This window comes from Gopherus flavomarginatus, chromosome 2, assembly GCF_025201925.1.
Source record: "Gopherus flavomarginatus isolate rGopFla2 chromosome 2, rGopFla2.mat.asm, whole genome shotgun sequence".
Lineage (NCBI taxonomy): Eukaryota > Metazoa > Chordata > Testudines > Testudinidae > Gopherus > Gopherus flavomarginatus.
Genome location: NC_066618.1, coordinates 254184304 through 254201682, shown reverse-complemented (window position 1 = coordinate 254201682; position 17379 = coordinate 254184304). Strand labels below are relative to the sequence as shown.

The following is a 17379-nucleotide window of genomic DNA, read 5'->3' as shown; positions in this document are numbered from 1 at the left end:
TTCACTATATAGAAGTTGTCAACTAAAATATATTAACTTTAGATACTTTGTGCTCCCATTGCACATGCACACATCAGCAAGGTGGAGTAAAACAGCCACTAGAAGAAACTTTTATGTATTATAGGACACTAAGAAAAAATATATTGCCAATCCTATATATCCTTGCCTCACACAGTCTACATTCAGATGAAATGATTAACATCTGATGACAATCAAGGTCTCCTCCACAAATTTGTGAGTAACACAATACATATGATTCATTCCTTTGCCAGGAGATATCCCATCACTCCAGTGGAGCTCTAGGCACTAACCTAATATGGAGGAGCTCAATATTAGATTCAATGCTAGACCTACTATGAAAGCAAAACAATATTTCAATATTTACATTAAACTGCACATTTCAGATATTCCTGCTAAAACTCAGACATCTCAGTAATATACATGAAACAACACAGAACTCTTTAGAGGTGATTTTGAGAAATTCAAAAAACTCAAATCAAGATTGTGTTCAGAATCAACTGGAAAAAAAAATTAAACAAAATTTTCCCAGACTAGGTGTTTTCTGAAGCACCAAAATCCTAGTAATCAGAATTGTAACAGAATATTTCTGTATACAGACTTACATTTTATATTTTTTCTAATGAATATCAGATTTTTACCTGATGCACTGTCAATTCTTAAACTTTTTCTGGAAAAAATAATTTCAAAAATAATGCTAGCAAAGTTCTTTTCTCCTTTCCTTAGGAACTCCTGAGCTTTAAAATGCTCAAACTCTCTACCTCACAAACTACCTTCAATTACCACTTTCCTGATTTTCTTTTACATATCTTGGTTACAAAAAGCTAAGTGAGATGCTCAAAACCTAACCTAAGGTATTTACCCCAGGAATAGAACATAAGAAGTGACATTTTGACCATGAATCTTTTTCAGGGCTGAACGGAAGAGAAATAAAACTAGACTAGCTGAATTTTAAAAAGGAATTTCAGAGAAAATATGAAGATAGGAAAATGAAAGGCAAGTAGACTAGGAGAAAACGAAATGGGAGAGTGGGCACATTTAGAACATGGGTTTAATATACTTTGGCCACATCCAGGCTTGCCAGCCAAAGTGAAAGAGTCATTGGTTTTGACGAAAGTGTCTCTAATGCTTAGAATCTTAGCTCCCAACCAAAGGCCTTCGGGCGTATTTACTGCTAAATAGTCAAAGATCAATTAATTGTCAAAATTAGGTTATCCTATCATACCATCCCCTCCATAAACTTATCAAGCTTAGTCTTGAAGCCAGATATGTCCTTTGCCTTGACTGCTCCACCCTTCTGATACTCCTCTGATAGGTTAGACTTCTTTATAAAACAGTTAGCCTCACAAACCAACTACCTTGAAAAAAAAAATTAAATAAGTTAAATTAAGTCTATACACTAAACTAGACAAGGTATTAAAAATGCTGTCCAAGGCCATGTATAGGTCATGGAAGTCATGATGTCTGATGATGTGGGAAATAATGAGTTTGAGGCGATTTCCACTTATAACTGCTTCAGTGTTTTCACTGAATTCATCTACAAACCTTGCTAATGTTTACACACTCTACTTTTGCTATAAAATATACAGTGAAGATTTTCAGAGAAGCACAAAGGAAATTTGGATTAAATGGAAAAAAATTAATGGACTCTATCTATACGTTATATTCAGATTAATTTGGATATGATAAAACAAATTCTGTAAGATTTGACAGAAGTCTGAAGATAAATGAAATAATACAGTTTGAAGTTATGTGGTCTAAATCAAGCAAAAATGGACTAATGAGTTTAAATACACAGAATCAGAATCAGTCAGAATTAGCATTACAAAAACTTACACAGAAAAATCTAAGAGAGAAGTTATTAAGGGAGACAATCATATAGGGACTAGAATAGGAGACTGGGAATCAGACCACCAGGATTTTTATTCCATGCCTGCTACTGACTCATTACATGACCATTAGCAAGTAACAATTTCTGTATCTCAGCTGTACAGTCTTTAAAATAGGAATAATCCACCTTGGTAAAGTACATTGAAAGAGTAAAATTACTATGTGCTTGATAAATTGACAAATCGTGTGTACATTTGCCAGAAAATAATAAACATGTTTTTCTTTTTTTACCTAAATGCAGTAATACCTTTATGATTTTAAAACTAAGTGCAAAGTATTCAGGGATACATAGACTTATAGGCATTTTATATAACTGTTCTATAGAGATCTGATTGGTCCTTCAAATGAGATATGCAAGCAAGGCTGACAAAGAAAAACTAGCTAAAATAAAAGACAGCAGGATGCTTGAGTAGCTATATATTTTCCCTGTGTCAGAGCCTGCCTTACCCATTCTGATCTAGCAAGATACTGAGCACATTACAGAAGGGGCTGAGCAGTTAGAGGACAGACCCTCTGAATGGAAAGCTGATTTGGAGAGTCAAAGGAGTACACAGCATCCCAGGTACAACACTGGATTTCTAACTATGGCGTATTAAAGAAAAAAATTCAATTAAAAAAAGAAAACTAGAAACAAATTAGAGTCAAAAGAGTAAAGGACTGAACACAACAGCAAAAAATATGTATTAGTAAAAGACAAACATACAGCTGATTTCTAGGGGCAGGAGAACAGAACAGGCTCTTTATAGGACAAGAGCAGCAAAGTTGTTCAGAGGAGTGGGAATGGTCACAAACCACAATGGTTTTAGGCTGAAAAAAATCTAATACTCAGTTCTATATTGGGACGCGGGTACCAACCACTAGTGTACATATGCTGCAATTGTATAAACCATAATTTCCATGCAGATAGCCCAGTTTCAATCTAGGTCACTTTTTACACAGGTGAATGCAATATTGTAGTTGCACACTGGTGGAAATTGCTTAATGTAGACATCAGTCAGCTACACCAGTACAAAACAACCTACATGTAAACATGGGTTAAAAACCAAATTAAACTGAAAACAAGCCAAAGAGCAAGCTAGGTCACTGAAGGAGGAGGGCAAAGAAATCATGACATTACCCCCACCTGCAGGAAGAACACAGCAAGTCTTTTCTGAACAGTAAGTGTTGTGTCCGACAAAACTCTTCCAAAACATGGTCTGCAAAGGTACCATAAGTAAACAGACCAATCTATTTTGTTGCTCTGACTGTAAAATGTAAGCTATTTTAGTTAAACTGTATTGAATAGTACTGCTCCCAAGACCAAAGGCTGGTAAAAGGTTTGCTGTGCACCAGCAATATTTACCCAGCTAGAGAATGGAATGTTCCACTGATTGCTTGGGGGGAGGAGAAAGAGGAGGATGAAAATTACACCATGTATGTATGGTGAGGTAAAGGTGAGTCTGCCTAAGGAAGCTATACTGGGCCGGTAGAGGGGGAGATGGAGGGCTTTCACTATGTTCCTGGAAGAGAGAGGAGAGAAATGGAGTGGGTTTCCAGTATTGTCAATTCCCACAATTTTATCACAAGTCTCATGATATCTGTTGGCATTTTTTCTAAAGCCCTAGTTACTAAAATCAAGACATTACATGAGAATCCCAACTTTAATTAAAAAGTAAATTTCTAGCCCTCAAGGTGGCAGAGAAAAACACGAAACAATTAAGCAAGTGTATCCTAAAGGCTAAGAAACCAAGAAGCAAATAAAAAGAAACCACAACTTATTTTTTAAAATTTAATTATTATAAGCCAATCTCATGATTATTTTAAACACTTGGTGGGACTGGCAATGCTGGATATCACTGTGTTTTAATGGGGGGGGGGGCGCGAATGGAGCAAGGGTTAGCATTGCATCCGGAGAGAAGGGAGATGAGTTGGGTTATGCTGGTTCCTGGGATATAGTTACACAGTGTGCCCTGTGGGCAAGAAGAATAGAAGATGGGGATGGGTTACCCCATGCCATGGCCATATTGGCAGCATGTGTGTGCTAGAAGACAGTAAGGTTACTGTTTCCTAGCCATGGGGGTAGCATGTGTGTACCAGTGGAGGAGGCATTACACCCTGTGCCTGGGCCGGGGGGGGGGGGAGCCTGGGGGCACGGGGCAGGTGGCGACACACGCTGTGCCCTGGCCACGGGGGGAGGAGGGCAGCCTGGGGGCGCGGGGCGGGTGTGGCACACGCTGGGCCCTGGACAAGGGGGGGAGGGGGCAGCCTGGGGACACGGGGTGACACACGCTGTGCTCTGGCCACGGGGGGCAGGGGGGGCAGCCTGGGGACACGGGGTGGTACACGCTGTGCCCTGGCCACGGGGGGCAGGGGGGGCAGCCTGGGGACACGGGGTGACACACGCTGTGCCCTGGCCACGGGGGGCAGGGGGGGGCAGCCTGGGGACACGGGGTGACACACGCTGTGCCCTGGCCACGGGGGGCAGGGGGGGCAGCCTGGGGACACGGGGTGACACACGCTGTGCCCTGGCCACGGGGGGCAGGGGGGGCAGCCTGGGGACACGGGGTGACACACGCTGTGCCCTGGCCACGGGGGGCAGCCTAGGGGTATGGGGCGGGTGCTGATACGCGCTGTGCCCTAGCCACGGGGGGGGGGGCAAGCCTGTGGGCGCAAGCCTGGGGGCGCGGGGCGGGTGTGACACACGCTTTGCCCTGGCCACGGGGGGGAGGCGGCAGCTTGGGGGCGCGAGGCGGGAGTGACACGCTGTGCCCTGGCCGGGGGGGCAGCCTGAGGGTGCGGGGCGGGAGTGACAGGCTGTGCTCGGACGGAGACGCGGGGGTGACACGGCACGGTTGCGTCGACGCAGGAGGGAAACAGCGATACCCCAGCCGGCCGGGAGCTCCGCAGGGGCGGGGAGAGGGGCGCCTTACCCGCGACATGGGAAGGAAGCGCGCGGCCGCAGCAGCCCACTGGCCGCACCACCGTCCCGCCCGGAACGCCATGGCCGCGACGTTACCCTCCCTCTGCCTCCCCCGAATTAGGCCTCCTCCCTGAGACCTTGGGCGCACACGGAAGGGGCGGGACTTGATTTCAATCCTGGCCCCGCCCCCTCTGGTTTCCTGCGGGGGGTGAGGAGGGAGAGCCGCGTGCTCGCCTCAGGGCGGTGGGGCGGAGCTTCCCTTCGCTGAGGCTGCGCACCTCACTCACCGGAAGCGCCCCCCGAAGCGGCTTAGTGGAGAGGGGTCAGGCTTGGGCCTGTGCGAGGGCGGCAGGGATTGGAGGAGGCACTGGGCCGGTCCCGCCCTTTTTCACCCGTCACCGATAATTATTATTTATTGGTGAAATGTTGTTACCCATTTAAGTGCCAGCGGAACCTAAGTAGCTAGCTGGAGCCTGACGCAGACTGGATCAGCCTCGTGTCCGCTTGTCTGGCCGCTCCCAACCCCGTCTACACACAGACACAAGTTCTCTGATATAGGCACAGGTTGAGGCTCAGCCTGCGGTGACCTGTTCTCCTTCCACCACCGCAGCAGTGGATATTTTGGTGGGGCAGCCAAAGAGGCCTCCCATGCCTCCTTTCCCTCTCAGTAGCTGATTTCTGGAGCTCAATGCAGATGCAAAATCTATATCCATATCTGATCCGAGATCCACAAAGATGGTACATGGCTATAAAGCAGATATCCGCAGATTTGCAGGGCTCTATTGATTTCATCCAGACAGACTTAGTACAGTCTCTTGCTCCCATCCATTGTAAGGGGAAGAATTTGCTGACAAGAAAGTTAATTGATTGTCCCACAGGACTGGTGTGCAGTGTTGTAGCAGCATTATTGGTTCAAGGATATGAGAGAGAAGATTCATAGACTCTAGGACTGGAAGGGACCTTGATAGGTCATCAAGTCCTGTCCCCTGCCCTCATGGCTGGACCAGATGGGAGAGGTAATATCAGGGCTGCCTGAGGGGCAAGTGGGACAATTTGCCCTGGGCCCCGCAGGGGCCCCGCGAGCCTTGGTCCGGTGGTGGTCCAGGTCTTCAGCTGGCATTTCGGCGGCAGGGGGCCCTTCAATGCTGCCAAAGACGTGGAGTGACTGAAGGGCACCCCACCACCGAAATGCCGCCGAAGACCCAGACTGCCGCCGGGTGAGTACAAGCACCGCAGCTCCCCCGCTTCGCCTGAGGCCCCCTGAATCCTCTGGGTGACACTGAGTAATATCTTTTATTGGACCAACTTCTGCTGGTGAGAAAGACAAGTTTTTGAGCGTACACAGAGCTCGTCATCTTCTAGTAAAAAATATTATCTCCTCTATCTTGTATCCCTCATATTAAACTTGAGTAGGCAATAAGAAAACATTGGGTCAGTTCTCACAGGAGACTATCAGTGCCTCCCTGAGGTCATGCAAGTTGTCAGGGGTACTCAATCTTGGCAACTTTTTACCTTGTGTCACATCAGTTATTGAGAAAGATAACTGGGAATGTTGTGGCAAATAATTTTTTTTAGAATCTGGGATTCTCAAATCTCCTTGACCCTATTCAGTCTGGATATGTTAAAGAAAGTGCATTTGCTGATCTAATCAGAGAAGATAAAGTATCCACATTTGTTCCTTTAAATATGTTACCTATATTTGATATCATTCACTACGGGCTGGTCTACACTAGAAAATTAGATCGACCCAACTACATAACTTGGGTGTGAAAAATACACTGCCCTGAACATTATGTAGTTAAGCCATCCTAAGTCCCTGTGCAGACAGCACTAGTTTGATGGAAAAATTCTTCCACTGAGCTGGTTACTGCACCTCAGAGAGATGGATTACCTATGCTGATGGCAGAATGCCAGCATAGGTAGTGTCTAAATTGAAGTGCTACAGTGCCACTGCAGGGTTTCAAGGGCAGACAAGCCCTATATGTTGGAATAAGGGTTAACTGAATCATTCTTCAGTGGCTCTACTTCTTTCTTTCAAGTCAAACACAGTAAATGTAATTGCAAGGATCAAGGAGGAGTCCCACCCTATTGAAGTATAGGTGAACTAGAATGCATTGCAATGGACAAAGACCTTGATATAATAAGCATTATGGAAACTTGGTAGCAAGACAAAAAATAACAGGAGACTCATAGACTCATAGACCCTAGGACTGGAAGGGACCTTGAGAGGCCATCGAGTCCAGTCCCCTGCCCTCATGCCAGGACCAAATACTGTCTAGACCATCCCTAATAGACATTTATCTAACCTACTCCTCCAATTTGTTTCATGCACTGAAACAATACTGTAATACTTGGTTACAAACTATACATGAATGCCAGGCGAGGCCAAAGATGTTTGGGAGGAGAGTTGTAGCTAAAGGATTCCATATAATCTACAGAATTAAAAAGAGAGGGACACTCACTATGTATCCATTTTATAGGGTACAAATCCCAAGATGTAAACACATTAGTACAGCTATACTACCAGCATCTAGATCAAGAAAAGGAACTTGAACATACCTGTTATGAGAGACCAGATAGGCAACAAAATCAAACACAGTGATAATGAGGTGTTTCAACTACCCACATATCAACTGGTCAAATGACACAGGACAAAACCTAGAGCAACAATTTCCTGATACTTTAGTGATTAGTTTTTGGAGCAGCTAGTTATAGAGTTAATTCAAGAAGTGACAGTAGCTGAGCCACACAATAATTAGATCCAACATCCAAGGAGCAAATAGGGTACTCAAAAGTGACACAGTGACATCAAACTTTAGAAAGGAAATTTCAATAAAATGAAGTCAGCCAAAAAAGGCCCTGAAGTTAAAATTAAAGAGAGTAAGATATTTAAAACAAACAAACAAACAAAGAAACAAAAAGTAGGCCAGGAGTAAACTAATATTACTAAATGGGAACATTCAAGAGGCTATTCAAGTCCCCAAACATCCTTCTAAATTTGGAAATCTGAACCTAGTGAAGCCAATAAACAGCAACATAAATCACAGCAAGCCACAAGTAAGAGGACAATAAGAAGGATTTTGAGGAGTAACTAGCAAAAGGTGTAAAAACAAACCACAAAAAATTCTTTAAGTACTGTATAGCAAAAATAGGAAGCCTGTGAAAGTGGATCGCAATGGCTTAAAGCGAGCCATTGAGGAAAATAAGGACACTGCTGAGAAGCTAAATGATTTCTTTGCATCAGTTCACCAAAGAGAATGTTGGAGAGCTTTGAATCCTGAACCTGCTCTTTTCTGGTAAAAGGTGAGTTACTCTCTGAGAATGATGTGTCAGAAGAGGAGGTGCTGAAATAAATGCATATTTTAAAAATTAATAAATCATCAGGGCCAGATGAGTTACATCCAAGAGTTCTGAAAGAGTTAAGTGTGAAGAAAATGAGCTGTTAACAGAAACATGACTATTCCCATTTAAAACACCCACTGTTCTAGAGGATTGGAGGGTGGCAAATGCACTAGGGGAATTGTAGACCAGTATGTCCTACATCTGCATCTGAAAAATTGATTGAAATAATAATTAAAAATACCCCCTCCCCCGAAGAGCATGATATGACAGGGTCTAACCAGTATTATTTCTGCAAAGAAAAATTATGTCTCACTAGTCTGTTAGAATTCTTTGATTGAGTCAAAGTGGTGGATAGAGAACCAGTCAACATAATTTATTTACACTTACAAAAGGACTTTGATAAGGTCTCATACAAGAGTCAACTAAAAAAGTAGTAAGAGAGGCAACATTTTAATGGATCAAAAACTGTCTAGGAGACAGAAAGCATAGAGTAGATGGTTAATTTTCATCATGACAAGAAGAGTAACAGTGAAGTGCCTCAAGGTTCTGTACTCAATCCTGTTTAATATGTTTATTAATTTCCTGGCAAGTGAAATGGGTAGTGAGGCAGCAAAAGTACTCCACTTTTATGTACTAAAGTTGCTGAGATTTCAGGTAAGAACTATATTTCCATATTTCTCTCTTTATGTTATTTAATCCCCATGTGTAATGACTTTAAATGTGGTAAAGTGCTTTTTGGGCATGAAATTTTAATTGTTTATTTAAAGCAAATACTATTAAAAGAGTATAATAAAAGACTTTTTACAAGATAAAAAGCAGTAAGATAAGTAGAAACAATATTACAAAAGAAAAAAAGTGAATTTTATTGCTGGTGAAATATGCTGAATGTTACAATTCTGAAGTTTTCCCTTTATCAACAGAAAAGATACAACTGACTGACAAGTTGAGTGCGTTTTTTCCCTGACCTGAAGGATCTAGAGGTAAGAGGTCACACTCTATGCCTATTCAATCCTCGGCCTCTGCTGAGGCTGCTAAGAAGGTTGCCAAGTCAACGATGCACAGCATAGGCTGGTGGTAAGCACGAGGATGAACGGGGCATGTTCCTTTCCCCAACGTTTTTACGACAGTGCACTTCATTTATCAGAATCACTGATATAAGAATCAACCATGTATAGCAGGGCTCAAGAACCTTTGGCAAGCAGCCTGTCAGGGAAATCCGCTGGCCGGCCAGGACGGTTTGTTTACCTGCAGCATCCACAGGTTCAGCCGATCGCAGCTCCCGTGGCCGTAGTTCGCCGTTCCAGGCCAATGGGGGCTGTGGGAAGCAGTGCGGGCCGGGGATGTTCTGGCCGCTGCTTCCCACAGCCCCCATTGGCCTGGAACGGCGAACCACGGCCAGGGGAGTTGCGATCCGCTGAACCTGCGGATGCTGCAGGTAAACAAACCGTCCTGGCCCGCCAGCGGATTTCCCTGATGGGCTGCGTGCCAAATGTTGCTGAGCCCTGATGTATCATGATCAAAATGACTGGGATAAAATCATTCCTATACTAACCTATATTCCACCGTAAGAATCAAAACCACTGGGATAAAAACATTCCTATACTAACCTATACTCCGCTTGTAAGAATTAAATCATCCGGGATGGATGTGATTCTTATAAAAGGAGTGCACTGACTGTACCTTTTGATATTCCCTTGTAATGGTTGTCAGTCTGTCCTACCCTCAATTTCCTTCATAACTACATGTCTGTGCTTAGTAATGACAATTGGCAGGATGTTCTTCAGCAGGACTTCAGACCTGTGGAAACCACTTCTTCTCCAGATCCCTGATAGTTGACTTTGTTACTCAGAATGTGCTGCAAGGCTCACCTTTCCCCCCTGTAATGTTGCCTATAAGGTGTTGGGTAGAACTGGTAGGTATGGGACTCTGAGGATAGTCTCTATGTGTGTTTGTGCACATGCAGGGTGGGGAGTTATTAATTTCTATTATACATATTTATGTATATGTTGGGTTGATTTGCTTTGGGAAAACTACTATATATATAAAGGATTATCAAGATTGCCCAATGCATTGGATGGGAGCTCTGGTATTGTTTGTAAACATTCACATTAAAAAAAAAATGTTAAGCTAGTATTGTGATAAGGATGCCTGATTGCTAGGAACTAAACAACTCCAACCTCATTTCACATGTGCTATCAGAGACCCTGTCAGACACTAGCTAATGGATTCAGTTCAAACTAGTGTCACAGAGCAGAAGAGAAAGGATCCATTCCCAGACCTCTGAGCCCCTCTCATAAGTCTTTTAATAGTAATAATCATATTCTAAATTTCAATACTTAATTCGAAGAATCATTTATAGCAAGTCTCTTCATAACCCTACACAAGGTAGGTGGGCTGGCAGCAGTGCAGCTTCCCTCCTTCCCCCCATGACCTGACCTTGGGCTGGCAACAGTGCAGTTGCTGATTGATGGGATTACCTTATGTGTTAGTGTACCTCCAACCGCGCCCGGACTCTGAGCTGGCAACAGTGGAGTGTCCCCTACCCCCACCCGTACTCCAGCTGACAGCAGCGCAACCTCCTCCCTCCCCTCCTGCGTCCGTCCAGTCGCCGCGCCTGCGCGCAGTCAGCAGGCGGAAGTAGCTGTTGTTCCCCTCCCAGGCGACAAGTGGCGCTGCACGCCCCGTGCCTCAGGGAGACTTAGTTCTCGCCGCCCGGAAGCGCGCACAGGGACACGCCCGCAGATTGCGGAACGGGCGGCGCCGGCTGAGGCGGTTGGAGGTTTTCCCTCTTCCCCGGGATGTGGAAGCTGGTGTCGGCGGCAGGGCCCGCGCCTGCCCCAGGTAAGGGCTGGCAGCAATGCGGTGTTCCCTACCCCCAGCCCCTTGGCTCCTGCCCGGCAGGATCCGCCCGCTGTACTAGGACCGAGCCTGGCGGGCACGTTGCGTTGAGGGTGGGCCAATGTGCGGTGTCGACTCAGGGATCCTGGGGCGGAGGGCAGTGCTGGGAAACCCCCGCCCCCAGTCACAGGTGCTGGAACAAGGGGCGCTGCTGCTGCTGCTGCTGCATCCCTTGGGTTGAAGTGGTTTCGATACAGGCTTTTCAGTTTCCTTCAGTGGCTTTCAGCACCCCCACTACACACGTTGTTTCTACCCCCAGAGTGTGTGAGTGCAGCAGGTGAGGGGCCCGCGGGGCTTCCAGCCAGGGCCGGCTTTAGGAAGTGCGGGGCCCAATTCGAACATTTTCGGAGGGGCCCTGGCAGGGATGACTTGAAAAAAAAAGCCGTTCATTTCTTTCATGTATTATTTACTTTCCATAACTATATGAATAATAAAATGATATATTATATACATTACAACATATATGCTGTTGTTGGGCTATTAATGACCGCCATTTCACATGTGGGGGTCCCTGCCACTCCCTGGGGGTGTGCACATGTGTTGGTCCCAGCTGCTCCCTGCCCCCCTCATTGAAGCAGGTGTGCAGGGTTACTGCCCTGGAAACTGCAGGACAGCAGTGGACATGGGGCTGGCTGGAGGCAGGGCAGGGACTGACTGGAGGTAGGGTCTGGCTGCAGGCAGGGCAAGGGGTGTGGGGCTGGTTGGAGACAGGGGGTGTGGGGCGGGCTGGCTTCAGGCAGGGCCGCAGGGGGGTGCAGCAGGGGTTTGCAGGTCTGGAGACAGCGGAGTGTGGAACTGGCTGGCTTCAGGCAGTGGGGTGCAGCAGGGGTTGACTGGAGACAGGGCAGAGGGTGCGGGCTGGGCTGGGTGTGCAGGGCTGGTGTGGACAGCAGTGTGTGGTGGGCTGGCTGGCTTTGGGCAGGGCTGCCAGGGGTGTGTGGCAGGGGCTGGCTGTGGCCACGGGGTGCAGAGCTGGCTGCAGGCAGGGGGGGCCAGATTGCTGTGGGCAGGTCAGGGGGTGCAGCAGAGGCAGCTGGAACCCCAGCCCTTTAAGTAGTCCCCAAACCCCCTTCTACCCCGCCCCGGACCTTTTAAATAGCCACGGGAGCGCTGGGGGATGCATGGGAGAGGCGGGGCTCCGGCGACTATTTAAAGGACTGGAGTGGCAAAGGCAGCTGGAACCCCGGGTCCTTTAAAAAGCCCCCGGAGCCCCTCACTGCCTCAGGCTCCTGGGGCTATTTAAAGGGCCCAGAGCTCCAGCCGGGGTCGCAGGGCTTGCCACGCTCTGGCCGGAGCTCCAGTTGGGGTCGCGGGGCTTGCCGTGCTCCAGCCAGAGCCGCCAGGCTTGCCACACTCCGGCCGGAGCGCGGCAAAGCCCCGCCGCCCCGCTTTCCCCGCTGGAGCCCCGGCTGGAGCGCAGCGGAGCCCCGGCCGGAGCACGGCAAAGCCCCGCCGCCCTGCTCTCCCAGCCGGAGCGCGACGGAGCCCCGCCGCCCTGCTCTCCCGGCTGGAGCCCCGGCCGGAGCGCGGCAAAGCCCCGCCGCCCCACTTTCCCAGCTGGAGCCCCGGCCGGAGCACGGCAGGCCCCGCCACCCTGGCTGGAGCTCTAGCTGGGAGAGCGGGGCCGCGCCGCGCTTCCGCCGGTGCTTCGCTCAAAGGAGCGGGACCATGGAAGACCCCGGAGCAGACCGCAGCCGGGGACCGGGGTAAGTTAAAAAAAAAAAAAAATTAAGAAGGTGCCTAAGGTGTGGGACCCTCTTAGGCGCCGGGCCCGATTCCCCGGAATTGGTCGAATCGGCCTAAAGCCGTCCCTGCTTCCAGCCCTGCTGGCTTGGGTGATGCAGTGCAGCATGCATCAGCGTGTGTGTCCCCTCTAAATAAGGGTTTTAAATTGAGTCTAATATGGATGGTCTCCTAACCATACCAGTGCCTGATTTAGTCACCTGAATGATAGATAGCATGTGGCCATGAGTTCCACAGGCTAAAAACGCCTCCTTTAAAAATGTATTTATTCATTTTAATGTGATTGTCTTTTCAGTTTTGTTCAGTTCCCCCTTTATTATGTGAAAGTGTGTATAGGAGTGAATGTGGAAACATACCTTTTACTTCTATTTACTTTCTCCTTGCCATTTATTTTATGTTCCTCTGTCGTGATCCCTCTTATCATAGAATCATAGAATATCAGGGTTGGAAGGGACCTCAGGGGGTCTTCTAGTCCAACCCCCTGCTCAAACAGGACCAATCCCCAGACAGACTTTTGCCCCAGATCCCTAAATGGCCCCCTCAAGGATTGAACTCACAACCCTGGGTTTAGCAGGCCAATGCTCAAACCACTGAGCTATCCCTCCCCCTTTAAATATGCAGTGTTGTTCTTATTACCTCACCCACCTTGTCTCTCTCATCCTTATATAGTTACTCTTGAGGTTTTTTGATATGAAATTCTTTCTGTGCTTTTGATCATTTTTATCACTTCTTTGAAGCCCCCCCCTTTTTTTTCGATCATGTGAACAGAACTGATCACAATATTCTAGATGGGGTTGTGCTATTGATTTATGTAATATTTCTGGTGGTTGTTTTCTGTTATTCTTTATGCAGGTTAGTAGTTTGTTTGTATTTTTTACTGCTGCTGCACATTTGAGAGAGGTTTTCCTTGAGTTGTCTGCAACGCGTCTTTTTGTTTGAGTGTTTAAAGTTAATTTAGAACCCCATATTTTGTATGAATGGTTCAGATGTATTCCTTCCAATATGCATTACTTTTGTAGGTGTCAACAATTAACTTTATCTGTTATTCAGCTTTGTCAGGGCCCTCCAAACTTTCTTAATCATCTATATACTTGCCTATCCAAAATAACTTTTTATTAACTTTGACCATCTTAAATTTTGCCACCTTGCGTTTCATCCACCTTTCCACTTCATTAACAAATATTTTAAATAACATCAGCAACATATAGCTAGTGTATGCCAACTGCCACTGTGTCATTTGAGCCTGCTCTGTGCAGCAACTTTACCAGGGCTACAATGACAGTACCCAAATTTGATTAAAACTTTTGTAGAACACAGTCTTGTGGCCTTGTTTATGCTGCTTAGTTCGCTGATTGTTTAACTGAGAACAGCAATTGTATTTACAAGAAAGGCTGGATAAATTTTTTCAGTTGAATTAAAATGTGACGGGTTTTGGGGAGAAAAAATACTTCACATTTTAAAATAAATTCTTGAGGAAAATAGTCCATCCTCTTTCCTCACTATGATCTGAATTTTATTGCTTGAAAAAGATATCAAATAGATGGAGCCATGTAGGCTTCAGAAATGTGAAGTTGTAGAATACGTCCCTTGGCCTGTGCCACTTCCAGCAGCTCCCATTGGCCTAGAGCAGCAAACTGCGGCCAGTGGGAGCCGTGATCGACCGGACCTGCAGATACGGCAGGGTACGCAAACCAGCCCGGCCCACCAGGGGCTTTCCCTACACAAGCGGTGTCCCAAGTTTGGGAAACACTGTCTTATAGGATTGATCCTTGAAACTATATGGTCTTGAGGTCAGTTATGTTCTTTAACTCTATCAAATGAGTCCTGAGCAGCTCAGCTCTTACATTTCATTGCACTGAAGGATTTTGGATGTGAGATGCTGTCCAATCTTCCAGAAACTAATAAAATACATTTATAAGGTACTGTATTTTCCAAATTGGCAGTCTTAAAAGTATCTAGGGAATAAATACAGGGGTGGAAGTCGACCTGCTGGGTCTCTCATTTTCTCAGTTGCATGTGCAACTTCAGTATGAATTGCATACATGCAAGTGTTGAGCTGATCGGGTGCAGTTTTGGCACTGGCAAGTCACTTCTCTTCTTTGCCTTAGTTTCATTATCTGTGTAATTTCGGCTTCATCTCCTCTGTCAATCTCCAGTTGGAAGGTGACTGACAGGATGGAGGTCCTCATTCTTAAAGGAAGAATCTCCATTTTCTTGGCTACTATCACACATAGAAGGGAGTATTTCTACTCTCTCAGTCTTTTTTGGGGTCCTCCTCCCCTGTAAACAATGTCAGTGCCTACAAGTGCTGCTGCTTTTAGTTTCCCAAACCAACCCAAAGTAAGTGTGTTTGGGTTGATTTTAATACTGGCAACAGGATTCTAAGTAGTGCAGTGAAACTGAGCAGAATCTTTTTAGTAATTCTATTGCTGCTTAGGGAAGTGATGAGCAGCATCAGAGGCACTGTTACTGTCTACATAATTAGGAAGACAGCACTGCACAGCTATCATATTTGAAAGTTACCTGCTAAGAGCTATAAAGTGACTCTTTCCTTAAATGAAAGCTTGTGTTCTGTAGAAATTGGTGCTTTACACCTTTACTTACCCACCTTGATCAGGAAAAGTTTCTTTTTACTAGCAAATAGGTGAACATGTTTTTCAAGTTCACTCAAAATGTATGAGATTGTGCCATCATGTCTAGATCAGTGGTTCTCAAATTTGGGCCTCCACTTGTTCAGGGAAAGCCCCTGGCAGGCCAGGCCGGTTTGTTTACCTGCCATGTCTGCAGGTTCGGTTGATCGCGGCTCCCACTGGCTGCGGTTCGCCGGTCCAGGCCAATGGGGGCTGCAGGAAGCTGCATGGGCCACGGGGCATGCTAGCCACCCTTCCTGAATAAGCGGCAGCCCAAGTTTGAGAACCACTGGTCTAGACGACAAATGCCAAGAGCAGAATAGAACAGTCAGTCAAAGTGGAGTGCATATTTATCAACTATGGTTTGATTTCTCTTGTAGATCATCCAGCATTCAATTAAAAAGTTGTAGGATTTTTTCATCTGAATCTGTTTTGTTGTCTTTCTGAATAGTATTCTGGAATAGCAGTATGATATACTTTTTCCCTTCACATAAAACTTAATGGTTCCCAATAGTGGTACTGTACATTTCCTGTAAGTAGTACTGTAGGTTGGTTTTTTGTTAACACTGTGATGCACTTTATTCTCTGGAAGATTGCCGCAGAACTATGAACTACTGTTTTTGTCACAAGTGAGTTCAGCTCAAGTGTGCAGGAGCCAGTGAGAGAGAGAAAATGCAGCTGTAAAATAAAACTGCACTTCCGATCCTGCCCAATACATCTAGGATTACAGGGCTGAGTTTGTTATATCTTGGAAAAAGCTTTTAAATGGCTCACAGGTACTTATGTTTTTCTGCTGTTAAATATTTGTTAATTTTGTTGTTCCCAGGAGAGCCATATCGACTTTTGGTTGGTACTGAGTATGTTGTTGGACGCAAGAACTGTGCAATTTTAATTCAGGATGATCAGTCAATCAGTCGAAGTCATGCAGTTCTGACTGTCACCCACCCTGAAACTAACCTTGTAAGTTTCCACTTTACTACGTTATGGCTATATGACCTAAAACTGACTGGGTTTAGGGATACTCCCCCACCTTCAATATATGTGCTTCAATCTGAAATCAGTTCCAGTCCTATTCCAACAAACCTACATCTTAGATTGGCAGTAGATTCATGCTATCTTTTTCTTGAATATTTCTACGGGCTTGTCTACACAGGGAAATTTGACCGACAAAATTATAATGCTGTAAGAATATCGGTATAATCCCCTCTGTGGATACTCTTATGCCCACATGAGGAGTTATGCTGGTGTAATTATATCAGTAAGTTTCCCCATATAGACAGGCCCGGTAAGGTTTAGTATTGAATTGACTCACTTCGCTTTCTGTGTTCTAAACTTGTGTCTTTGGGTATGTTTACACAGCAACTAGACACCTGTGGCTGGCCCATGGAGCTTGTTTCATTGCTGTGTAGACTTCCAGGCTTGAGCTGGAGCCTGAGCTCTGGGACCATGCAATGTGGGAGCCCAAGCCTAGAAGTGTACACAGCAAAGAAACAGCCCTGCAGCCTGAGCCCCAAAAGCCCAAGTCAGCTGGGACAGGCCAGCCATAGGTTTTTCTTTGCTATATAGACATACCCTTTAAGGCCACAGAGGTTTAACTCCAACTGACTTCTTAAGGTAGGTGACAGGTTTCAGAGTAGCAGCCATGTTAGTCTGTATCAGTAAAAAGAACGTGAGTACTTGTGGCATCTTAGAGACTAACACATTTATTTGAGCATAAGCTTTTGTGGGCTAAAACCCACTTCATTGGATGCATGCAGTGGAAAATACAGTAGGAACACACACACCACCACCACCACCACCCTCCCCCCCATGAAACAATGGGTGTTACCATACACACTATAACAAAAGCTATCTGTTAAGGTGAGCTATTACCAGCAGGGGAGGGAAAAAAAATACTTTTTGTAGTGGTAATCAAAATGGCCCATTTCTCACTTATGTAACTGAGCAAAATTTGATACA

General features: G+C 45.8%; 2 protein-coding genes across 5 annotated transcripts in view; one reads left to right on the top strand and one right to left on the bottom strand.

Moving 5' to 3' along the window:
- Nucleotides 1–4969, bottom strand: part of DECR1 (2,4-dienoyl-CoA reductase 1) — a 36999-nt gene extending 32030 nt beyond the window's left edge. The window contains exon 1 of one of the 2 annotated variants that reach the window (XM_050941178.1): nt 4818–4969. In XM_050941178.1, the coding sequence (XP_050797135.1) occupies nt 4818–4889 (72 nt within the window). In that variant the 5' untranslated portion in view covers nt 4890–4969. The remainder of the gene's footprint in view (nt 1–4817) is intronic. The other variant, XM_050941177.1, reaches the window with a different exon arrangement.
- A 5914-nt stretch (nt 4970–10883) lies between these two features.
- Nucleotides 10884–17379, top strand: part of NBN (nibrin) — a 60713-nt gene continuing 54217 nt past the window's right edge. For all 3 annotated transcript variants that reach the window (XM_050940864.1, XM_050940863.1, XM_050940865.1), the window contains exons 1-2: nt 10884–10990; nt 16247–16380. In XM_050940864.1, coding sequence (XP_050796821.1) covers nt 10948–10990; nt 16247–16380 — 177 coding nt within the window. In that variant the 5' untranslated portion in view covers nt 10884–10947. The remainder of the gene's footprint in view (nt 10991–16246; nt 16381–17379) is intronic.